Source organism: Vitis vinifera, chromosome 16, assembly GCF_030704535.1.
Source record: "Vitis vinifera cultivar Pinot Noir 40024 chromosome 16, ASM3070453v1".
Classification (NCBI taxonomy): Eukaryota; Viridiplantae; Streptophyta; class Magnoliopsida; order Vitales; family Vitaceae; genus Vitis; species Vitis vinifera.
Window position 1 is genome coordinate 17,055,886 of NC_081820.1, and position 26,531 is coordinate 17,082,416.

General features: G+C 36.7%; 1 protein-coding gene and 1 long non-coding RNA gene across 4 annotated transcripts; one reads left to right on the forward strand and one right to left on the reverse strand.

The window, feature by feature from the left end:
* Positions 1-1,072: 1,072 nt before the first annotated feature.
* LOC100267239 (uncharacterized) lies at positions 1,073-26,531 on the forward strand. Of its 3 annotated transcripts, none has more exons than XM_002264457.4 (7): positions 1,073-1,199; positions 4,373-4,485; positions 4,720-4,775; positions 13,003-13,126; positions 19,118-19,224; positions 26,100-26,169; positions 26,259-26,531. In XM_002264457.4, exons 2-7 carry the CDS (start codon positions 4,398-4,400, stop codon positions 26,336-26,338), a joined length of 525 nt encoding a protein of 174 aa, XP_002264493.1. In that variant the 5' UTR covers positions 1,073-1,199; positions 4,373-4,397; the 3' UTR covers positions 26,339-26,531. The 3 variants fall into 3 exon arrangements, with proteins under 3 accessions (XP_002264493.1, XP_010662405.1, XP_059589555.1); XM_010664103.3 differs by having other exon boundaries at positions 1,095-1,199; positions 4,352-4,485; XM_059733572.1 differs by lacking the exon at positions 1,073-1,199 and adding an exon at positions 3,765-3,855.
* LOC132252673 (uncharacterized) lies at positions 3,033-3,457 on the reverse strand. Its single transcript, XR_009464419.1, has 2 exons — positions 3,369-3,457; positions 3,033-3,164 (listed from the first exon to the last, which is right to left on the reverse strand). It is a non-coding gene; the product is annotated as an uncharacterized LOC132252673 (long non-coding RNA).

Sequence of the window (26,531 nt, forward strand, 5' to 3'; positions counted from 1 at the left end):
GTGCATGAGCTAGGAGTGAGGACTAAAATGGGCTGGGGTTGAACGAGACTATACTGGACCAAGTTGGCGAGCATATATTACAATGAATGACTACAGATTTTGAGGTCTTTAGCATATTTGATAAAACTTAATATCTTATAATCAATGATGAAAATATCAGTAATTATGGATATATTGATATTTTAATTTTAAGGATATATCGAAAATATTGGTGAATATTTTTTTATAAATATTGGTGGAGCAAAAATTATTTAAAATTTATAGGAATGTTAGAAAAAACTCCAAAAAAATGATAAAATAAACAAAAATACATATTTTAAAGTTATTTTGTAAGTATAATTGACATAAATATGATCAAGAAGAAAAATATCGGTAGATAGAGATATATCAATAGATTCAATATTTTAATTTTAAGAATAATAAATATGAATTTTAAAAGTGTATAAAGTTATAATTGAGTTAAGAAATATTTGATTTTATTGAATAAAAACAATTTATCCATAAATATAATACATATAACATTGCAATAGTCTTAATATTAAAATGAAGATTGATGGGATTCCATCATATTGTTAGATGAAGGGAACCATCTTGTTGAAGACAATATTTATTTTAAAAATTTTAAAATATTTTTATTAAAACATATTTTATTATATTTTAAATGAAAAATTAAATTAATTTATATAAAATATTTTATTTGAGATTTAATTTCAAAAATTTTATTAAAAATATATGGTAACAACATTTTCTATTAATATTAATTTATTTAAATAATTAAAATTATTAGTAATTTATCTTATCAAATTTTAATTTATAAAATATTGTTGACAAAAATCGAAATTTTAATCCATAGCAGTGATTTAATCAAATTATTATTATTATTATTATTATTATTTTTTTATCTCTACTAAATCCAAAAATCAAATGGGGTGCCACTGCTCTCACTCGGGGCCTCGGAACGTAGGTGCTACACCGAGATTTAATAGCATACCAGACATTATGGTAATCACGAGAATCCCCCCATTGAATGGAGAAAGTTTACATGGTGGGCCAGGCTAGTTTACTTTGATGTGATTTGAAGAGTAAATTGCCAGATAGATATGTTTGGGGCATCAAAAAGCCTTTTTCTGAAGTTGCTCTCCAGACGAGAGAATCCCTAAACAGGCCCTATTTTCCTCTGCCACTCTCAATCCTCGCAGGTACTAATCGAATCATGTTATTATTATTATTTTTTTGCAACCCCCGTTTGATTCTCAGGCAAATCCATCCCCCATTCGATTTCCGGGAAAATTCATCCTCGTTTGATTTCCGAGAAAATCCATGCAAAACCCCCAAGGAAAACCAAAAAAATTGCCTTTTTTTGGCTCCCTGTGTTTTCTGGATCTGTTCTAGGGGTCTCTTTGCTTTTGTGCCGTTCGATTTAAATTTCACGAACCCTAAATCCACGATTTTTGAGGCAGGCTGAAAAACACAACCTTTGCCTGCAAATCATGATCAGATTACCAAATAGCATCTTATTTTTTATTTTTTATTTTTAAATTGGACAGATTTTGTATCCTGTGCGCGGGCTGGACTGGTAGGAAATATCGGGAAATTTCCCGAAAAATCGGTAAAAATACCGATAAATACCGAAATATCGGCGATATTTCCGAAAAATTACTGAAATTTCCGTCGACCAATAATCGGTGACGAATATTGTGTCGGAGCCGGCCGATTATTGCCTTAGCTTAATGCAGTTCCACTGAATTATGATAATGAAGAAACTACTTTATACATATGGTTTTCAGAATTTTTTTCATGGAATGTTGTCTCGATCGAACTTTTTCTGGTTCGGGATTATGATTTTTGGTGCAGTTTAGGGTTAAAATCATTTACTAATCAAATGGTTATCTTCTATAATTATCCTGTTTGGCTAATGTTTGGGTTTTGAAAATGTCTCTTGTAGAATGTTATATTGATTGAAGTTTTCCTGGTGCCATGTGGTCTCTAATGTTTCTGGTTGCATAGTTTTAAAATGGTTCATTAATAGTGTTTATATTCATTGTGATGATTCTTTATGATCCTCATTTTTGGCTGATGCTAGGGTTTTGCAAATCTTCATCCTCTTGTTAAAATTGTATGTTTTCATGTCCAAATGACTACTACAAACACAAAACTTTAGAAAAATCTGTAATTATGGACACTATCTATGTTATATGGGTGTTAGGTTGGGGGTGCTTCTAGATGTCTAATTCTTCATATCTCCAAATTTGGATACCAGAAGTTCAGAACTAGGATGAAAAGAAGTCCTTGCATGTGGCATTAAAAAAAAAAAAAATTAGAAATTAAAAAAAAAAAAAAAAACATTTCTCTTCTCTTTTATCCTGTAATTTTTAAAATTAAAAATATAATAATAAAAAAGGTCAAAATAGTCATATTTGCAGCACCATCAATGTTTCCAACAAGGATCCCCACCCCACACTCTTGTCATGTCACAGAGGTATGGAGGAGGACACTTTATATCCCATCTACATTGGAATTCATTTGATAGGTACCATTTATGTTTCCGTGGTAAAATTAGAGAACATTTACCAAATCTTATGTTATATATATAAATCCTAACTTAGGTTGTGACTCAGAATGAAATCCTAGAATTTCAAAATTTTCAACAATAGCATTGACTGGCTAAAAGCATTCAGAGAAACCTTAGCCAGCGGTTTGGTTTTGAAGAAAATAGAGTAATAAAAGAAAACAACATTTTCATTCCCATGCTATTTCTCATCTTTTGCTTCCAAAAAGAAAAAAAGGAAAAAAGACGAAGGCTCTCAACAGTGTGAATTTAAGTGATGTGACATTTTTCTACATTCTCGAATCATCATTGGTAAAATTTTACAGTTAAAAATTTTAATTAATTGTTTCATAATTTCTCTCTATCTAAACTAAATCTATTTTTATCCAACAAAACATTCTAAGTCTCCCAGATTGCAAAGACAGTTAATCCGACAAAAACTTCACTCTGAGCTGCAATTCATACTGGCAAATAGTTCCGCGGCTATTCAAGAGAAACCCTAGAATTCAAAACTTCCAGCAATAAAATCCAACCCTCTGTTTCGTTGCCAAGAAAATGAAGAAAAATAAAAGAAAATCACATGTCGATTACAATGTTATATCTTTCACTTCCTTTGCTGCCAAAAAAAAAAAGAAAAAAAGAAAAAAAGAAAAAAACTAAGATCAACTAAGCCAAAGAGTCAGATGAGCTCAAACCCTAGACGAGGTAAATTTTAGGATTCAAATTTTATTTCATCTTGTCATTATTTCCTCAGCATCCAAACAATTGTATCTAAGATAGAATTCGATTGATCGACTGGGAATAGAGATTGGAACAGTACCTTGTACTCAGAGATACAAACGCAGAGTTTGGAGAAGAGATATTGAATGCTTTTGTTGCAAACGGTAATCAGGTTACCTTGAACTCAATGGTCTACCAAAACGCAGCGTTTGCAGAAAAACACAAAAGAAAGTAACATAATTTTCAAAAAAAATCTACAAGTGCTCATAATCGCATGTGAAAAAATCAGCAGTTACTGTTACTGTTCCAGATTGGACTAGCGAAAAATAAAATGATTCAAAAATATATCTTGAAATTCGAGAAAAATGATCCATAAGAAAATACGGAAAATGGACTGAGAGGCAGTTTTTGATCTTCTTGTTGGGATTTGAATCATAAAAAACCTGCTCAGAAATTGAAATTTGTAGAGAAGATAAAACCCTAGAGATTGGGGCTCACCAAATCCTCTGAAGGTGATCGGAATTGGTCTGCAAAATTTGAACGATCGTTCGCGCTGCTGAGAGTGGAGGGAATGTCTTTGGACAGAGGTATCTCGGTAGATTTGAAGATCTTGGAAGTATTTTTTCATATAATCCACCTCTCTCAAGCGTTTCTTTGAGTGTTTTCTATTGTATTTTAAAAAAATCTTACCAAACTTCTTTTTTTATTTTTTTATTTTTTTTATAAAAAAATTAGCCTTATTATCATCTTCATTCCAAAAAATTTATATATACCAAACATATCCTTTTTTTAATTTTATTTTCAATAATTAATTTTTCTCAGTATTTAAATTAATTGATGATATACTCTCACTCAAGTTTATAACAAGGTGTTTAATAAATTAATTTAATAACTAAATATGGCTTAATAAATTAATTTAAGTCACTAAATTGATTAAACATGTATAATATATTAATCATATAACATGTGTAATTATTTTATTATACATGTTTAGTCAATTTAATGATTTAAATTAATTTATTAAGTCATATTTAGTTATTAAGTTAATTTATCATACATCCTCTTATTTTCTCACCCAAACAGGCCATAAAACTCTTATTGCAGAGGACGAGGGGAAGAGGGAGTGAAGATGCAGCAGAGGAAATCTGCTTCTTCCTTTGGGAGGCCATCGGGAACTGATGGTTCCGATTTCTCCTATCGCATGGTGGTTGACTCAAGTAACCTCCTCTCTCCCACTTTCTCACTTCATTTTTCTCTCCGTTTGGTTGTTGGAAACAAATTGAAGAAAATGATACGTTTGATCCTTTATGTCAAATAACTCAGCTTAAAATATTCAGAATTTTGATTTCTTTTATTTTTCTTCACTTTCTCAATAACCAAACAGAGCATTAGATTCCATTTTCTCAGTCTCTTTTTTCCTTGTTATCTTGTGACATGTGGTTAATTTCTAGGGTATACGAAGGTAGCTAAAGGAAAATCTCGTCTCCATGTGTTGATCATTGCTCAGGTGTGCTATAACTTCCCCTATCATCTGTAATTTGCATTTGGTTTTTGTTTGGCTAGGGAGAAAACGTGGAAAAGAGATTAAAGATTTGAAGTTGTGGATTCCAAGTGTTTAGAAACAAGAAGCTTAAATTTTGCTTGACTGAGCCAAATTTGATTATATACATAGACACGTATGTGTTTTCATTGACTAAAATAACCATTTCTTCAATTCTTATTTCTCTCTTGAATATTTTGGGGGTTGATTTTTGATGAGTATTTGTTGTGCTAAACAAATTTGATTTTATATTCACTTATAAACTTCAAAACCATTGCAAATTTGTGTGATTGTGGCTGTTTGTGGTTGGCGGTTATTGAGCAAAGATTTTGTGGATTATGAGTCTCAGAATCATTATCTGATCACAGTTGTTTCAATGGGATTCATTTCCTGACGACTTATTTGTTTGAAAGTACAGCTTTTGCAGGAAACATTTTCCCAAAAATATGTGCGTATGTTGGGCCTGAAGAGATATTTTACCCAAAATTAATTGGAGATACATCATAAATTTTCCTCAAGCTTCAAAGTAAACTATCCTTTGGGGAGGAGAGATGGATTTTTTATTTTTATTTTATTTTTTGAAATAATTTTTTTCTTTTTGTTGAAATAAATGCATGGGAAATTCATCATTCAGTTGTTTGCTTCTTCAAAAGTAGTAGTTGTACCATCTACCTATGTTACATAGGAAATTAGTTCCTGAAATATTTTGTGTTTTATGTTACATGGTACTGGGTCATCTTTTTCCTAGACAAAGATTTCCATTACAGCAGACCTTCCATTTTTCTTCTTTATGGTATTCTCTTCTCACCCACTAGGGGGTAAAAGACACAGCGGATGGGCCTCCCATTTTTCTTCTTCTTTATGATATTCTGTTCTTGCCCACTGGAGTTGATTCTTCTTGGGTAACTTCCTTGCACTTGGCCCTCTAAAATCGAGTAGGAATTGTTAACTGTTCTTTTTCTTGTATGATATTACCTTGCCCATATCAACTCTTTAGCCTAAGCTTGCCCACCAAGGGTAAAATGCCTTGCCTTGCGCTTAGCTGTTTAAAACCACTGCCAAAGAGCTAAGTATAAAGCATGTTGAAAATGTGCTATTTCTGGGCATGATTTTCTTCTATTGTGCTAAATAACTGGAACTAGAATTCTACGAGTTGCTATAATGTTCAATTTCAGATAGTAACTCATAGGCTATTATTGAATAAACCCTTTTCTTCCCCTCGTACTGTGCAAGGAAAACTTTGAAATGCTTAGCAGAAATTGGCTTGATAGGACTGGATGGTTCAAGTCAACTTCAACCAGCAGATATATTGGTGATAGTTGTTGAGTTAACCTATTGAAACAAGATTTAATTATTTAAAAGACAAGGTCTAGAGTGGTTAACCATCCAAGTCTGTCCGCAGGGGCATCCTACTATTATTCTGACTTTATAGTGCAATTTGTTTTAGGTATTGATGTGGCCTGTGGGAGGCTTGTCTCATTTCAACTAATCCATGTGGTCTATTGTAGCAAATATTAACTAGGTGACATATTTAGTCTGTTCACACATTGAGAAATGTTCCAACCAATGCTTGATGTAACAGTTGTAAAATCATTGATTAAGGTTATGATAAGATGTAAGTTTTTTTGATAAGTAAATAAGATTTGATATATAAAAGAGACGCTAAAAAAGCGACTCAAAGAATACAATACCTATACACCCGCCTTCAACAAGACCAAAAGACAAAGACAACCCAATACCACAAACCTACTTAGAACCCAACCAATCAATAAAATTAGCTATAGTTAGAGGGCAATCATCTATGAACAACTTAGCCTCAGCCCAAAAAGTAAGAATAAAAGAGTGTTTCAGTCTTTGAATTGACAACGAATCATTCTTGAAAGCCAATCTATTCCTCGCCTTCCAAATCGTCCAGAAAATGTGAAGAGGAGCAGCTCTCTACGCCTTCTTGCGTTTTTTGCCCAGGAAAAAACCATTCCAACTTAGAAGGGTCTCTCTAACTGAAGAAGGCAAGACCCAAGACACCCCAAATAAAGTAAAAAGTAGATCCCATAACACCCTTTTTCTTGAACAATGAAGAAGAAGATGGTTTATGTTCTCCTCTTTCTCAAGACACATAAAGCATCTATTTGCCAAAGCCCATCCTCTTTTCTGGACCATATCCAAGGTTAAGGCTTTGCCCCACGTAGCCTCCCATGCAAAGAAACTAATCTTGGGCTGCACATTCACATTCCAAATAAAGCTTGAAGGAAACAAAGATGAACCACCCACTTCAAGGGCTACATAGAGAGACTTGACCGAGAATTTACCACTCTTGGTTTCAGTCCAGGACACCATATCCTCCACATCCTCAATAACTCTCTTACCCTGAAGCCTCGCCAAAAATCTTTCCACCTCCTCGACCTCCCAATCATTGAACGCTCTTAAAAAACAGGGGTTCCAACCCCCCCAACCCCCCTCAGCCAAGGGGTCTCAAATATCTGCCACCCACGCTTCCTTCTCAACAGTCAAAGCAAAAAGAGAAGGAAATGACATACACAGAGGAGAATCCTCACACCATCTATCCCTCCAAAAACTCACCCTTCTCCCATTACCAACTATGAAAGCCAACCTATTACTCACCAACTTCCAATCCATCCTTATTCCTTTCCACAAACCCATACCATGAGCCTCTCTCACTTCCCGAGAGCACCAACCTCCTCTATCTTCTCCATACTTCCCTCTAATCACTTGATTCCACAAGGCCTTTCTCTCATTTGCGAAACGCCAATTCCATTTAGCAAGAAGTGCCTTGTTGAGAAGGGAAAGGCATTTGACCCCCAATCCTCCTTTCGACTTACTTAAACACACCAACTCCCATCTTACTAAATGAGGCTTTCGCTCCAAATTGCCCCCACCCCAAAGGAAATCCCTTTGGATTTTCTCTAATCTCCGTCTAACTGAGCTTGGTAAGCACAACAATGACATTAGATAGATGGGTAAATTCGATAATGTGCTTCGAATAAGAGTCGCCCTACCTCCCTTGGATAAATATTGTCTCTTCCACATGGCTAACCTTCTTCGGAAGCGCTCTTCCACACCATCCCAAACTGTAACTAACTTAAAAGGAGCACCCAAGGGCATCCCCAAATAGGTGGTTGGAAGACTACCCAGACTACAACCAAATTCCCAAGCAAGATCATCCATATTCTCTACCCTCCCTACTGGAATGAGTTCACTTTTTTCCAAATTTATTCTCAATCCTGAAGCAGCCTCAAACCACATAAGTAGCCAACTGAGATAAGTTAATTGATCTTGTGAAGGTTTACAAAATACCAGTGTATCATCAGCAAACAACAAGTGGGAAATTAAGACCCCTTCTTCACTCCGACCCTTCACCCTACAACCTGATAAGAGATCTCCCTCTACAACCCTTTTGAGGAAAGCACTAAAGACCTCCATAGCTATGACAAAGAGGTAGGGGGAAAGGGGATCGCCCTGTCTCAAACCCCTGGAGCTTTGGAAGAAGCCTGTAGGGGTTCCATTGACCAACACAGAGAAACTTGCAGTGGATATGCACCACTTAATCCACCTGATCCATTTCTCCCCTAAACCCATTTTTTGCATAACTGTGAGAATAAAATTCCAGTCCACTTTATCATAGGCCTTCTCTATATCCAGTTTGCACAAAATGCCACTCTCATTGTTCTTAAGGGCCGAATCAATGGCTTCATTAGCTATCAACACTGCATCTAGGATTTGTCTACCTTCCACAAACGCCCCTTGAGCCTTGGAGATCACCTTTCCAACCACCTTTTTTAGCCTATTGGCTAAGACCTTGGCCAGCCACTTGTACAAGCTTCCCACCAAGCTTATAGGCCTAAAATCCCCTAACGCTTCAGCCCCTGCTTTTTTTGGAATTAAGACCATAAAGGTTGCGTTTAGGCTTTTAACAAATTTACCATTTTCATAGAATTTCTTGAAAAAACACATCACATCAGCCTTCACGAAATCCCAAGCAAATTGCCAAAAGGCCATAGAGAATCCATCTGGCCCCGGGGCTTTATCCCCATTATAGCCCAATAGAGCGTCGAAGACTCCTCTTCCGTAAAAGGAGTCTCCAATGCACTAGCGTCCAGAGACTCCAACGTCTCAAACTGCAGCCTGGAAACAGAAGGGCGCCATTCCTCGGGTTAGACAACAACATCTTAAAAGCATTGACAATCTCTTCCCTAATATCATTCTCCTCCGTAAGCCAGGCTCCGTTAATCTTAATTTTGTCCACGTTATTCCTCCTCCTATGAGCATTGGCCATCTTGTGGAAGAAACCGGTATTTCTATCCCCTTCTTTTAGCCACACTTCCCTAGATTTTTGCCTCCACGTGATTTCTTCAAGTAAGACCCATTTTTTATATTCTTCCCTCGCTTCATTTCTAGCTTCCAGCTCTTCCAACGACAGTCTATTGATTTTATCCTTTGCATCCCAATACTCCATCTGCTCCAAAGCCATATTCTTTCTATATTCAACCCTTCCAAAGGTGTTTCTGTTCCACTCCTTCAGCTTAGCCTTCAGAAATTTTAGTTTTTTGGCCAAGATAAAACTTGGGGATCCACTGAAGCTGCCTTCCTCCCACCAATACTTCAATAGGTCCTTTACACCTTCCACTTTCAACCACATGTTCTCAAATCTGAACGGGGTAGGGCCTCTTCTCAGCCCCCCTTCGCCCATAAGAAGCGGAAAGTGGTCGGACACGGGTCTTGGTAGAACAAACTGCCTCGCATCTCCAAAGTGACTGTCCCACCTCTCATTAACCAAAAAGCAATCCAGCCTTGAAAAAGACTGGTTATTCGCCCCTCCAGTCCAAGTAAAAGGGCCCCCAACCATAGGCAGATCCTTTAACTCTAGGTCTTCTATAACTTCTGAGAATCTTCTCATGATTGAATTCAAGCTCCTTCCTCTGCTGTGCTATTCCGGACTTAGAATGACATTAAAATCCCCTGCAACACACTATGGCCCATTCCAAAGCCCCTTAATGGCCCCCAACTCCTCCCAAAAACTCTCCCTCTTCCTCCTCAAAGTTGGCCTATAAACCCCTGTAAACGTCCATATAAAACCATCCTCGCAGCTCTTAAAAGTGCACGAAATAGAGAACAATCCTTTTTGCAAGTCAACCAACTCCAACACCCTGTTATCCCAAAACACCACTATTCCTCCGGCTGCACCCCTTGAATCTACAGCTCCCTATTCAAGAAATCTACCCGCTCCTAAACTACGAACAATGCCCGTTGACATTTCCTGAATCTTGGTTTCCTGTAGGCAAACCAGATCCACCCTATTTTTCTTTATCAAAGCTTTGATCACCTTCCTCTTGTCGCAATTATTGGCCCCTCTTACATTCCAGGTAAGCATATGGAGCTTCATTTAGTCTTGCTCGTACTCCCCCCCTTCTCCTCCTCCTCCAATATAGTTTACTGTCCATTCCAACTTTCTCAATTCTCTTTCGAATTTTGATGACTCTAATTTCCTCCTTTTTCTACCATCCAACTTTCCTTTTTGAAGCTTCCTCTCTTTCATTCTTTTAAGCAAAAACAAGATTTCCCCTTCGAAGCCCTCTGTCGGCATTCCTAGATAGCGGCTAAATTTAGCCAAGCTACTAGAATGCCAACATAGTTCCCCCTCTTCGACCCTCTCCTCCTCATCCTCTTGGGAGACCCTTTCCGAAATCCCCTCTGAAGCCTCCTTGGAAGTCCCAGACTCCCTACCCGCCAAATCCGAGACCTCGGCCTCCCTTCCATCCGCCAATATCATCCTTAACGGGCCCATAGCAGCTCCCCCTTCAGCTTCTGAAACTTTTCCCCGGTCAGAAACCCTAGCCATGACAACACTTTCCCCCTCCCACCCAGAAGGAGTAGAAAAAAGAGAGATTTCCCGCTTCCCCAAAGAAAACAAAGGATGAGAGATTTGATCAGAATACTTGGAAGCCTCCTCCAACAACGCCTCGTCAGTGATTTATGAGGGATTAACGGCCAGACGGAGCGACCCCAGATGGGAACCAAACAAATTCCCCTCCTGCTCTCCGCCGACACTGAGACGCCCATTGGAAGCCCTAACCCCTTTTAAGTTCTTCAGAATGGGTCGTCCCACCCCCACCAGGCCTTTAGAAGGCTCTGAATTGGGCTGGCCCATCTCCTCTGATTTTTTAAAATCATCAATCACTTAGCCCTCCACAACGAGCTCTCTTTCCCAGCCCGATTCTCTTTGCTGGCCCAACGACAGATTTCCTCTAGGCCCGAAGCAAGAGCTTTTCCCCCAAGCTGAAAATTGGCTTCCTGTTGTCCTGTTAGCCTCTGTTTCTGTTTCCGACATAGTACTAGAGGGCTGAGCTTTCTTTCTACAGCCTCCTTCACCTACTTTGCACGGCTCAACCACTTTTGCAGGTTCCCCATGCATCTGTTCCCTCACTATTTTGAATCCAGCGCGTGAATCTCCTTCTCCATCATCCCTAACCTCCCGCTCCTTACCCTTCTCATTTTTGATCACCGGAACCACTTCCGACAGCCCTGGTTTCACCTCCCACCATAGCTGGAAAGCATAACAAAGGGACCCAACTACTACTTGCAAGGAGCTCGGCCACTCTAAGCCTTCATATCTCACTAATAATCTGGCCCATTGTAGTTCCTTAAAGTTAGCAGTGTTTTCATCCACTGCGACGAACCCCCCACAACAGTCCCCGATTTTTCTAAAAGCTTCCTGACTCCAAAAATGCACCGGCAAGCCCACAACTCTCACCCAAACACTCTTGTCTCTCTCGCCATTTTGAGAACACCCCACTTTTGGGTCCCACCTATCCAAGTGCAGGCTCGATTCCTTGAACCATCGGTTTCCTCTTAAAAGCACCTTATCTGCCTCTTCTTTATTCTCAAACTCGATCAGCAAGAGAGGGCCCCCTAGCCTTGCAAACTTCAACCCTCCTTTAATATTCCACATGGATCTCCCCCAACTTTCAAGAGCAGACATATCTGGATCCGAGAGCAGACATATCTGGATCCGACAGCGGAGTCTACCCCCATCTTCCAACCAGACATCGGTCCATTAACTTCCTCTCGCTTGGGATATCTTTCTCCCCCAACTGTAACCATACTTCTTCCCCTAACTTTTTCACTCTTGTTTTCACCACATCAACATAGGATTTTTGGGCTTCCCCTCAGATTCCCCAACTGTACTTCCTGTCCCATAGGAAGCAGCATTTCCCCTAGGCTCATCCCGAGACAAAACACCAAGGAAACGAAGCTTTTCAGCCAACAAAATCCATCCTCCCAAAATACCTTTTCCTTCTGGAAACACTAAACAATATCTCTTTGATTCCAGGTCAACCACAAAACACAATAAGAACCTACCTGCCTCATTTGCTCGACTTTCCAGCTTAAACCTCCTTCCTCCATCCCCTCACCTTTTAACAAGACCCTGCACAATATCACCCCTACAGCAAGCCTCCACCCCTTCCAACAAACAGCACAAACTGAGACTTCCAAACCTGACCCACGAAGTAAAACCTCTGCTCCTTTCCACAATTATTCCCTTACATCTCTCCCCATACACCTCTACAGAAATTTCAAAGGATTTTGAGTCCATTGCAAACCAGCATCTGCCTCCTCTTTTAGCAGGCATCTCCTACTGATTAGCAGCTTGAAAATGCAGTATTAATAGCATCCTACATTTCTCAGAATCCTAAACAGCATAATCAGGATCAGTCACACTTAGAGCCTTCTTGGAGTCATCCAAATATCTCATCTTGCCTTGATCTTTGTTAAAGAACCTTACTGGTTATGTCCAACACAGAAAATTTTCCATCAATATTAGAAAGTAGGCCAAGCTTTAGTTTCTACAACAGGTCACTTCTGTGTCTTCAACTTCAAATTGTGCACAAGGAACCATATCATCAGCCAAACCCATTTAACTCATGTGAAATTTGACACTAATTGTATGTCTTGAATGGTTTTTGAAACAGCACCTGCATCTCATTTGAATTATCAGATTGAATCTTATGATCCTCATTTTAAATTATAACATTTTACCAACATCATTCAAAATGTCATTCATAGGAGTTTTTATGTGAATGAAGTCAACTTATTTATTTTCCGGCTTTTCTTCATATAATTCCATTTTTTTGAACCCAATAGTACTAGACATCAAGTTGGCTATTTCTTGATGCAGGCTATCATTCATTTGATAGGTGGGCTGAGCAGATTTTTATTATCAACCTCGAAGGAGGGTCCTGATAAGCTTGCTATTGCAACGGTTGCTCTTGGTTTCATTTCTCTTGTAATTGGCGAATTGGGTATTTGGCTGAAACCATTATTTCTTGCAAGCTAAATTAAAATTGCAGACCCAGTCTGGCATTTTTATATATTTTTTTTTGTAGGAAAAGAAGATAGTAATTTCCAATTCTGCATCTTATACTACAACGATCTGATTTACAAAAAAATACACAAAGAAGAGTTGCAAGATCCGTCTAAATTAGACAAACTAGATTTTCTACGATATCTTGGGTCAACTTTTACACGAAAGGAAAAAAAATATGATAGCAAATACGAAAACTATATATATGGATCTGCATATAAATTTTTTCATACAAATAACTTGCTTATATGTGGCTAATTCTTATAACACTACTCAAATTGGTGCAAAGATTTATTTATTTATTTATTTTTACATCTCTAGCTTGTCTAGGATTGTGTGAAATGTGTAACTCAGTAGGCCCTTTGTTAGTATGTCTGCCCACTGTTTTGACAAGGTGAAATTCAGAGTGAAACCAACCTGGTATCAAGTTTTTTCTTTGATGAAATGTCAATTTATCTCTAATTGCTTTATTTGATCATGATGAACAGGCTATGAATGCTATTTTTAGCAGCTTTGTTGTCACAAATAGCTCTATTGGTCCTTCAATAGAGAGCCAAGGTCGGTGGATGTGATCCTTATCTATATTAGTTGACAAATCCCTTGAGCCACTGAACTTGACTTCTAGACTGATCTAGACATTACCTATTACTTTTACTTTCAAGAAGGTATCACATTTAGTAGTTGACCTTCTATCAATAGTTGATCTAGCCCAATTAGCATCAGTTATAGGCTTCTAATACTGTATTTCCATTTTTCTAAAATGAGATTCCCATATATGTGTATTGATGCACCTTTTGCACTACTAATATATTGCTCTTATTTACCTATCAAAAAAAGAAGATTCCCATATATGCGTAGGCTTTAGGTAATGTAGGATTCACCTCCATATGAGCTTCACACGGTGATTGCATGAAATGGCTTACTACACCTACCATGTATCCAATCTCTTGTCAGGTGTGAGATAACTAAATAAATAAATTTTCCCACCAATAGTTGATACAAACTATGTTCCACTGCATCATTTTCATTTTCTTCCTTAGTTTGTGATTTTGCTCAAATGGAGTCTGGTGGTTTACACCCTATCATATTTGTCCCCTTAAGCAAATTGAGGATATGGTTTTGTTGGGAATGGATGTTTCTTTTTGTGGGCATGCAACTTGAATTCCTAGGAAATACTTTCAATTTCTTAGATCCTTGATGTCAAATTCATCAACCAGATTAGTTTTTAGCTTTCAAATTTCTGCTTCATCATTCCTTGTGACAATAATATCATCCACAAAGACTATCAAGGCCCTCGACTTACCAGAGGAGTTGTGTTTGGTAAACAGTTTCTAGTCTTTTTGGCTTTCATGGTAGTTTATTTTATCATTGACTTGGTGAATCTCCCTCTCCATGTTTTCTGAGACTATTTGAGTCCATAAAGGGGCTTCTTGAGTTTGCAAACTTTGTTTTGCTAAGACTTGTCACCAAGCCCCGGTGGGGTGTCAATTCATACCCCTTCTTCTAAGTCATGATGTGGGAAGATATTCTTTACATCAAATTACCACAAGAGCCAATTAAAGTTAGATGCTAAGGACAACAGAATTCTAATGGTATTCATTTTTTCTGCAAGTGTGAAGGTCTGTTGGTAGTATATATCATACGTTTGGTTGAATCTCAATTTAGTCTTGCACCTCTTTATTGTCTCAATAGTATTGTATTTAATTGTGCAAATCCAATTGATCCTACTATTTTCTTTCATTTGGGAAGCTCAACTTTGTTTCACATCTTATTTTTACCTTAGGCTCACATCTCCTTACTCATTCCTCCCTCCTATTTTTGTCCTCAAGTGCCCCTTGGAATCTGTGGAAATTCAGTAGTGGACATTCAAGTAATCAAGACTCACTATGTGAGAGATAAACGACGGAATGGATGAAATTTGGAATAGGATGCTGAGTGCATTTTCTAATGCCCTTTCTATGTGCAATACACCAACATAAGTCATCATAGACACTGCATTTAGAATGAGTGTTTTGTTACTTGATTCAAGTTTGAACGATGGGGTATGAGAGGATAATGTGAACTTCCCTGGTCCTTCAGTTTAGAAGTGTTTGCTGGACCCTCTCCTCAGGCTGTTCATTGGGTGGAGCAGGTATGTGGGCAATTCTATTGGGATTTTCTCAGCTCTTGGCGCTGTTGATTCATTGAAAGGATTCAGGTTTGAAGCATCTTGGAAAACAAGGAAAATTGGTGTTTTCTTAGGACTTTGTGCTGCTGATTCATTGGAGAATTCAGAATTGGAAGAATTCAGAATTGAAACATCTGAGACAACAGAGAAAACTAGGTTAGAATTTGAGCATTTGGGGTTGAATAAGAAAAATTTGAGGTAGAGGCATTTGGCACATCAACCAGTTGTGGAGTAACACCCTCATTTCCAGGAAATGCTTCAAACAACTTATCCCCAAGGCAACCATGGTGACATAATCATTTTGTGGGAGAATGGTAGCACTAATGTGTGTGTGTGTGTGTATCCATGTGCTAATAAAAAAATGGTAGTACTATTGCCTTTTTAGACAGAGGATATCTAAGAAGACATTCTTAAAGGCTTTGGGATCAAGCTTATCTCTACATTATTTGGGAATGTAAATGAAATAGACACACCCAAATATTCTTGGAGGAAGGGTTCCAAAACCCTTAAAAGTTAGGAAAGGACCTACATCTATAAGTGATTTTAGTCAATGAAGTTAGAAGGCATTCAATTTGTTAGGAATGCAGTGGTTATAATGACTTTCCCCTATTATGACTTTGGAACATTCATATGGAAGACTATATGGACATAGCAACTTCTAGAAGATTTCTATTTTTCCTCTCTGTTGCTCTATTTTGTTGTGAGGCATCTAACATAAGGATTGGGGTAGAAACTAGAATAATTTCATTTTGTAGATGTCATAAGATCATAACTGAAGTATTTCTTCTCATTATCAACCTTAGGGTGTGAATTTTGCTTCCAGATTGGGTACAAACCAATTTTTGAAAGATTGACGTTACGAAATTGACCTCAATTTTGGATTTTCTGGGATAGGCCCAATTGGTCCATGTTTAGTCATCAAAGAAGGTAACAAAGCATCTAGAACCTGAAATATTTGGAATTCTGGAGGATCCCCAAACATCTGTATTCATGAAACTAAAAAGAACCTTTCCTTCCATTTGTTATTGAAAAAGGCATGTGACGGTGTTTTGCAAACTCATACACCTCATGGTAAAAACCATGGGCGTCTGTTTTGTCAAACCATGTAGGAAACAATTTTTTAAAGAGAAAAAGGGTGGGTCTCTCAATCTTGTGTGCCAATGCCATATTATTTCAATTTTTTTGAGTAGTTATTGGTTGTAACCAAAGCTTTTGGAAAAGGATCGTCACTCTTCCATTTTATATTAAGATAGTAGAACTCAAGCCTTTAGTAATTTTACTAATAGATAAGATTGCAAGACAAGGTCTTTTTTATTTTTTATTTTTTTAAATTTTTGATAGGCAAGCAAAAATTATATTAGCGAGACAAGTTTGGAACATGTAGCACAATTTTTAGGGACAAAGGAGTTATGAAGGCTATGTGTTGACCAGTCATGGAAGAAAAAGTGTTATCAACATCCTTGACCTTTTGCCTACCTAACACTGTTGTATAAGTGGAAGAAAAAACTTGGTATAACCTGTCATATGGTTGATGGCACCTAAATATATGACCCAAATGCTAGATAACTGATCCTTAGCAGCATATAAAGCTTTGGCAATACTTGGAGAAGGAATCTGTGCAGGTTTTTCAAGTTGAATGAGGAGTATATTTAACTTTGCCAATTGCTCCTTGCTAAGGAAAACAGTTTCTTGTTCAGTGGTTGGGAGATTTTCAGGAGAAATATAAAAAATGGTAGCTTGATATGCTTCACCAGGCTATATGGCAGGTTTCCTCCTTTAGCACTCAATACTGTGCTTCCCAATTGAGGTTTGCCACAGGGTTTTCAGTGACCTTCATATGTATGCTTTGCTTTATGAAAGTAACCACACTTAAGTGAATCTATATAATCTAGTTTCCTACTTTCTCTTTTGGGTGCTACTAGCTTGAAATATCCAGTAGTAACTGGTGTGGAATTTTCTAGACTAAAGCCTCTTGCATCAAAACTCAACATCTTTCTTCCCCAGTCATGAAGGCATAATTTCCCTTATGGATGGAAGATGTTCTTTTGCCAATATTTGTACTCTTGGTCTAGTCTAGATTAAGAATAAACAAGAATTCAAATGCCTCTCTTGCTCTATTATCATCTTCAATCAAACAGTGTCCACAGCAACTGTTATTTCTGTGTTAGTAATGATCTAAAAACCAGACTGCCCAGTTTGTTGTAGTAGTTGTCCAGGGACAAACTTTCTTGTTTACTAGCTTGAATATGGCTCTTCAACTCATGGAGACGTGACATTATTCCAATCTTGGAATAATTTTGAGTGATGACATACTAAATCTATTTGGTTGTGGAAAGAAACAAGGATGTTTGGTTTGGTTTTGTTTTGTTTTGTTTTTTTTTTTTGATAGGTAAAAGCAAATATATTAAAAGCGCAAGAAAAGGCGCACTAGGTACACATGTAGTATACAAGGAACGCCAAAAAGCAGAAGAAAGGAAAAGAAACAACCAACCAACCCACAACAGGGGGCCCTAAACAAAAACAAAGCCCTGTGAGACAAAGAAACGGGATATCTGGTTAATATCTAGCTGAATGGAGTGTAGACTATGTAGTAACCAAAACATGAGCATTGAATTTTCCTCATCCCATATTTCAAATCTAGGATCATTGAAGTCCCATTCTATTTCAGTACTAATGAGATGGCCTATCGTTCATTTATTTTTGATGAAAAGTTTAGCTAATTGGGACCATTGTAGGAAATTTTGTCTATTGAGTTTTAAGTGGTAAGTTGGATTAAAGATTTGTCATTGTGAATAGTGGATAAAGGTGGGTGGGTTCAGGATGTGAAAATAAGTTTGGAGTGTAGGGCTGGTTCGAAGGGTGATGTATTTTCACTGGTTTTAGACAATTATTTTATTTTAGTTAACATAGCTACAGGTTTGGAGAGAAAAATAGTCTTGGTCTCAAGGGAAGTACTTGAATATTAGTTCTTGAGAACAATTCTTAAAATAATTTTATGTTGTTTTTCAGGAACAAAATTCTGTTTGGGAAATAAGGACTTGTTTGGCAACGCTTTTGAAAACAATTCTCAAAAATCAGTTTTTGTAAACAATTCTTAAAAATAATTCTCTATTTTCAGGAACAACGTTTTGTTTGGTAACTCAATTATAAAATCACCATATTTTATGTATATCAGAGCAAGACAGCATGAAAAGAAACTGAAATATGTTTCCTTGGTTCTCAAAATAGCCTACAGAAGGCAAGTGAAAGCACTTCAAATTTGTTTTAAAAAATCACCCTCTTTTAAAAGCAAATTTTCAAAAACCTGTTTTTAGCAAAACTTAGTCAAATGTAATCTTGTTTGAGATTAAAGAAATTTCTGCTTGGCAATGAAAACTAAGAAGGGTTTTGGCTGAACAATGAGGATCATTTATGTTTGAGCATGAAGGCTCTATGGTGGGAAGGTGGATTTGGCTGAGTTAATTGTGATACCATGGGAAAAAGAGTAATCTCCTTTGCATGTTACAGCAATTTGATTTACAAATATATACACAAGGAAATGTTGACAATTGACAAGATCCCTCTAAATTGGGCAACCTGAATTTTGGGTCCTATTGTGGGGTTTACCCATATGTTTTGGTATGAAATCTTGGGTAACTTTTATATGAAGGAAAAAAGTAAGACAGCAAATATTAGAGTTATACATAAGGACATGTAAAATTTTCAACTAATACTTTTTGAACTTTTTTTGAACTTTTTTTTTTTTTTTTTTGTGTGTTGAAGGCCAAAGACGCAGCCGAGAGAATTTTCTGAGATTGTACATGATCACATCATCTATTGCGTTTCTTCTCTCAACTGCTTTTGTTGTTCAGAAAAATTCATTAATAGAGGTAAGTGTGTTCTTATTGACTTCAGTGTGCTAATGTATCTCTTTTAGAGTTCATTAATATTTTACTTTGTGAGGCTCCATATTGTTTCTTCCTTCTTTCTTGTAGTCTTCTTTATTTTGGTTGTTTTTCTTTTCTTTGATGCTTTTTGTATACTTACTGCGTATCAGGATTGCCTACCCTTTTCAATTGCACCTATTAATATATCCATTTCTACATATAGAATTGTAGAAAATGGTAATATCCTGTCTATTAAAAGTAATGTAAATATGCATCACCATTATCATGATTAAAAGCTCGAAGGAGAGCAACCTTTTTATTCTTTTTTGACAGGCAAGCAGAAAGGTTTTATAGATAGCAACAAAGAAACTATACACCAAGGTATATAGGACTTACACAATGTGTACCAGAAGGCTTGACCAAAAAGAGAGGATACAAAAAAGACTACTCCCTCTCTCAGTCAAATCCCACCCAATTTACAAAATCAATTAAGGCATTGAACTTTCTTTTATGTACATGGTAACCCATCGCACTAGCCTTCTAAGGATAGGGATAGTGATTAAAATATTGCGATATATTGCTGAAATATCGTGTATTGGTGGGCCTTGAAACGATATATCGCATGGATATATCAGCGGTCAACAGCTAGTCAACATGGGCGGTCAACACGGTCAAAGCTCAAAATTGAGCTATTTTCTTGTTGCTGTTGGGGGGATTCGAACCCCCAACAAAAGGTTCAATCAACACTGCAGGTATCACTGGGGCAAGTTTGCCCTTTGTTAAATAACATGCACTAAACATATATATATCAAAAGTTAGGATAGAAATAAAATATTAAAAAAATTATTTAAAGAACAAATTAATTATAATTATTTTATAATTAAATGAAAAATTTTCATTTAATTGATTAGCAAAAATATAAAAATGATCATGATAATTTTCTTCATAGTGTTTTTAATATTATTAATATATTAATTAAATATTAAAAAATTATACATTTATTATCATTTATTTTATATTATATCATAATTTTAATATTAAATATATTTTAAAATTAAACATATTATAATCAAATATCACAATATTATCATCAAATAATATTTGATATAATTTAATAATCAATGTACACTTGTTAAATTTATATTTTTTATTGACACGTACAATATTATATATATATATATATATATATATATATATCAATTTCTTTAACAGAACAACTTTAAAATGTTTATTATACTTCTAATTTCATTTATAAGAGTTTTATTTTATATTTTTATAAGTTTTGATCAATTTTAGGTCTATCAATATTTTGTATCAAAATATCCGTCGATCTATCTTTGATATATCCAATATATCCGATATATTCATAAAATCGAAATACCGATATATCTGTGATTATCGATATTTTCATTATTGGATAGGGAAAGAACAACTCTGTGATTGAATCGACCGCCCCTCACTGGAGACATATTTAACATAGTCCATATCCTCATAATTGCAAGTTGGCAAATAAAAAACATATCCACCACTTCTAGTTTCCAATCTTGAAATTCTGTGTAACAGCAAGAAGCTGATGATTGCTTGTTTCATCAGAGACTAGGTTGAAAAGTGCCTTAGTGTTAAACTTTGCTTCTGAAGGAAAACCCAAATAATGCAGGCTACATATCAAGTAGAGAGCCTAACCCACCCATTTGGCCAATCAGAATCAACTCACCTCTGGCCTAGGCTCACTTTAAAACAGGAATAATCTCAATGCAAAAGGAGAGCACTACAGAGATATCTTGATTGGTCCACGTATTTGTCACAAATTTTAAAAATATTTTTTGTCTCCTCTCTCTTAAATTGATTGAGGAACAGTTACATGGTATTTAAAGAAAACAAAAGTAGTAGTCAAGGCTGAATTATTGCTGTTCAGAATAGTCCATAAAAGAAAGAAACAATCCTAGGAATATTATATAGCATGCAGGGAAAGGAAATCAAGTCAATTTATAGAATAAATTGACTGAAATGAAGTCAAATAACTGATTTTATTAACCAATCAATGCTCCTATTTACTGCCTATTTAGCCTGCAAGACAGCCTAATAGAAAGCAAAATCCTTGGCAATGAATTTGTGCTCTTCAACACTCCCCTCAAGCTGGATCATAAATGTTCATCATACCTAGCTTGCTAATCAATTCTTGAAATTGTGGTCTTGGTAAACCCTTTGTAAGAATATCCTCCAATTGTTTTTTTGAAGAGATGTATGACATGCAAATTTGGTCACTCTCTTGTTTCTCTTTAATGAAGTGTGTCTCCATCTTTACATGCTTGGTTCTATCCTATTGAATACGATTATGAGGTATGTTGGTTGTAGCCTTGTTATCATGATAGAATTTCATCAAGTTGTTAGTCAACACAAGTTCCCTCATTAGAGACTTAAGCTACACTAGTTCACAAATCTCTAATACCATCAATCTAAATTCAGCTTCAGTACTTGACCTTGCCACTACAGACTGTTTTTTACTTCTCTAAGCTACTAGGTTACCTCCATTAAAGGTGTAGTATCCAGAGGTAGATCTTTTATCAATTACTAAACTTGCCCAATCAATATTGTGCATGCTTGTATCTCTAAATGATTATTTTTTAGCAAAGAGAAGTCCTTTTCTTAGACTACCCTTATCTTTGTTTGGATCATTTGGTGAAAACTTTGAAAAATTTTGATGTCTTAGATTTTTCTTTCACAAGGTACATTTAACACACAAGTATGGTAATCAGTGAACGTGATAAACCATCTAGCACCACCATCTAGCACCAGAATTAGTATTCACACGAGAGGGACACACCTCGCTTTGAGTAAGGGACACAGGACTCAATTTAGTATAAACTTGAACTGGAAAACATCTATGATGATGTTTGTAAAGTTCACATTTCTCATATTGAAATTCAGGCATGTTTTTATTTCTAAATAAAGAAGGAAAGAATATTTTTAAATAACAAAAGCTATGGTGTCCTTTTATAAGATGTCAGACTTTTATTTCTTCCTCACCTTTTATAGAGCACTCACATTGAAGAGCTTGAGATGACCTCCTGACTGCTTAGGTTCCTTGTCAATGATAAAAAGGCCGTCCACCTTTTTAGCATTGCCAATCATCTTTCCCAAACACAGTTCCTGCATTCACAGCAAGTTGAGAAAAATGTAATCACATAATTTAGATAACGAGTAAGTTTGCTAATGGAGATCTAATTACATGATAATTTAGGAACATGTAGGACTGAATTTAATTTTAAGGTACTTGAAACAGAAATTGCACCCTTTCCAGCAACAGAAGGGACCCATTAGCGATCTTAACCTTTTGATGAGGAATATAGGATGAAAATAAGTTTGAGGAACCTGTCATACAGTCTGTGGCCCCTGAATCTATAATCCAAAGGTCTCATTTTCTGTTTTTAGAATAGAGGGCAGCAACGAAATTACCTGTTTTGGCCGGATTTTCTGAAGAGGAAGAATTGGAAGGGATTGTGTTTTTACTCGTAAACTTCTAGAACTATTTATAGCTATTCCCTAGTGAATGTTGCAGGTTCAAGAGGACCTGCATGTGCTACATTCTGAGTTTTTTTCTGATCACCAACAACTGGAAGACCTTGATTGCTGCTATTGGTTGTCTTGTTATCTCTGCCCCAACCTTGGGGTTTCCCATATATTTTCCAGGAATTTTCCTTGTGTGATGAGGCTATTATAGTGGTCACACCATAGTTTATCAATTTTTTTTATATAGGTAAATTTTTGTCCCCATTGGGATGTGAACCTGGAACCTCCCACAACCCTCCCACAACCCTCCCCAACCCTTGAGCCAGACCTCAAGGGCCACACCATACTTCATCCTTATCATCCATCATTTCTTCTCCTGCTGTTTCTTTGTCCACTAAACAAAGCATTTTCTGATTTGGTCTCAGGTTTGGCCCTAGCAGGAGTAGAGTTTTCAGCAGCTGGATTTCTCATCATCACGGACAGTCAGCTTTCCTCTCTCCTAATGGCATTATAAACCTCTCTCAATGATGGGATTGGATCTTTTCCAAGAATCTGACTCCTGATCTGATCAGGTTCAGCATTTAAACCTGCAAGGAAGTCAAAACCCCTATATTTTTCAATGACCTGTTTATACTATACAGTTTCCTCCGCGCATTTCAAGTTGTAGTCTTGGTAGAGGTCGATCTCCTGCCAAAATCTATTCAATGCGTTGTAATAGGTTGTCACTGTCATGCTTCCTTGCTTGACTTTCATTAGCCATCTGCTTTAGATCATATAATTGAGAGTCATTGCCCAGATTTGAATAGGTAAGATTCACAGAATCCCAAATTTATTTGGCTATTGTGACCCTTGGCCGATTTCCAGTTCCACTGAATTAACCAATGCATCAACATTGAATTTTGTGCATCACACACTGGAAAACTTAGATTGGTAGAACTTAGTGCCTTCTGTGAGCCATCATGGAGCCCCATCTTTCCTTGGCCTTTGGTTAAAAATTTGACTGACTGTGCCCAATGAAGGAAATTCTGGTCATTGAGTTTGTGTGTGGTGATTTGAATAGTAGGATTTTCAGTTGGGCTTGGTGGGATTACGAAAGAGATCTCTGATTTTTCTGATGTAACAGACTCCCTGGACTGAATCCTAGGTCGATGAAACAAGTCAGCAATGAAGGCTGGAACAAGCTAGGGCTAACAATTAGACATAGATAGCTGCCCCAGAACCCTAGAGATGGCTCTGATACCATGATGCAAATTGAAAAAAATATTTTTGTCTCTCATGTATTGATTCAGGAAAAATTACATGGTACTTAAAGAGAACAAAACCAGTAGCAAGGAAATCAGGTCAATTATAGAATAAATTGATAGAAATCAAGTCAATTGACTGACTATTAATCAATCGATGATCATATTTACTTCTTCTTTAGGCTGTAAGACAACCTGATAGAAGCAAAATCCTTGGCAACGAATTTGGGAGCTTCAACATTATTTGTGTATTTGTTTTCCATAGATTTATTCTTGGGATGATGATCCATACTGGATGCATTTGGGAAGCAATCCTTCAAAGGGCCAGAATCTGATTGCCCTCCCATTGCAATTGAAATTGGAACAATTAATCACCTTCCTCCTACAATGAGCCCCATTCATGAGATGTCTGCGCCTCCTTAGTACTACAATGATCTTTCTCCACTCTAAGCCTACTTGTCATGGCTCACCTCCACCAGTTTCCCCTTTCCAAAAAATCTCCACTAGCCATTTTCTAAGCCGGGCCTTATTGATTTGTGACAAGCTCCATATTATAACAAAATCCTTACTCCTAAAATCCCCTTTGACCTAAGGGAACAGATTGATTCCCTCTTGACCAGGTGCATCTTCTTATGCTTCTCTTGATTCTCACAATAAAAGGTCCCTCCAAATGATTTCTAACCAACTACCTGATGACAAACAAGGACATATAATTAACTGGAAGGCCTGGCAACATGCTCCTTAGGAGAAAAATCTACACCTTTCATAAATACCGTCTTTTCAGATTTTGAAGCCCCTTTCAAACCTGTCAGTCAACAGGTAGAAAAGTGCCTCAGCTTCGAACTTTGCTCTCAAAGGAAGACCCAAATAAGAACATGACTTAGTGCATCTGCTACTTAACACATAAGTGGATAGCCTAAATCCCCAATTTGGCCAACCAGAATCAGCTCAACCTGGCCTTGGTTCACTTTCAAACCAGAGGATCTCAAAGCAAAAGAACACTATAGGGATATCTTGATTAGCCATGTCTATGCCACAAATTACTAATATATCATCAGCATAAAAAACATAGGAGAAAGGCTGTCTGCTCCCTCTCTCAAACCTCCTTCTGTAGTACTGTCAACCAGTTCAGTGCTTCCATGACAATGATAAGTAAGAAGGGAGAAAGGGGATCCTCTTGCCTCAGGCTCTTTAATAAAGAATCTAATTGGGACAAGTAACAAGCTTTAGGAATCTCATGGAGTTCAAAGCTTTTATTCATTGTACAGAAAAACCCCCTAATTCACATGATTCAACTTTTTCAAAGTACTCCTGAGCTTTTCTCAATTAGTCTAGAGTCAACAACCTCATTTTCAAGCATAAAAGCCTTCATATCATAAGCTTGCTTTTTCCTATGAAGGAGATCTCTATTAGTCATTGCATCCTCCAAAATACCATGAAAATGAATAGGGTCATCCATTTTTTTCCATCCTTATTAATGGGTCTGACAACTATTTTCATGTTCTGTTTTATTTTTTTCCTGTTCTTCCTTTTCTTCTTCTATGTTTTTCGGTTAATTTTGGAACAGGATTCCTTTACTATTGTCTAAATACTTCCTACTATGCTTCTGTAGTGCATCTGTTACTCTTCACAATCCCTATCCTATATGATTCTCCTTGGATTTCAACTTCTCATGCTTCTAAAATATTCTCCATTAAAAAGTACTCCATCCCTTTACTCATAAAGGGGGCTTCTGAAGTACTTCTTCCACTTCCTCAATGTACCTTATGTGCTTTGTTCTCTTCTGGTTCCCACTATTTCTAGAATTGCTTCCAGCAGCATATGCATTCCTGAATTCTCTCAACCTGTAAGGATTGCTTTCAAATAGTTGAGAAGATATTCTGGATGTGTGGCTTATGAGATCTGACAAAAAACAACTTTGTAAATGTAACTGCTTGTGAAAATGATTGTATATGTAATTTCATTTTTAACCGTGCATTTCAGATCTATTATTCAAGCCTATGAATGGTGAGACATGACCATCTTGTGTGATGTGTATTTTGATGTTATTTATATATGTGATAGTAAACTAGGTTTGACCTTCTTGGGACTGGAATTTTCTGATTCCTCCTTGGAATTTCTGATTAGGTTCTCCAAGACATGAGTGGCGGGGAAATGAAGTTGTTTGAACTTCTTGAAATTGGTTATGTTGTGCTCGGTGAGTTCGATACCTTAATCATGTAACAGTGTGATACACATTGCATTATGTTGAAGTTATTGTAATCTCCATCTCTTCAATGTGCACAGGGTTTCTTCTACAGATATCTACAATTAGTACGATAATCACTCTTATCTGGAACATGTCCCCACCCAAGAAAGCTTCTTGATTGCTTTGTCTAACCTCAGAATCATTTTCCATGTAACAATGAGAGGACACTTGCACTTTTCATTTTTCTTTTCTTGTTCTCTTTTTTGTGTATTAGAAATTTCATATGCGAAGAAATAATTTATTGGGCATCTTTCCAAGACCCTTGTTTGCTGAGCATATTGCATTATAGAATTAGTTTTTGCTTGTGATCA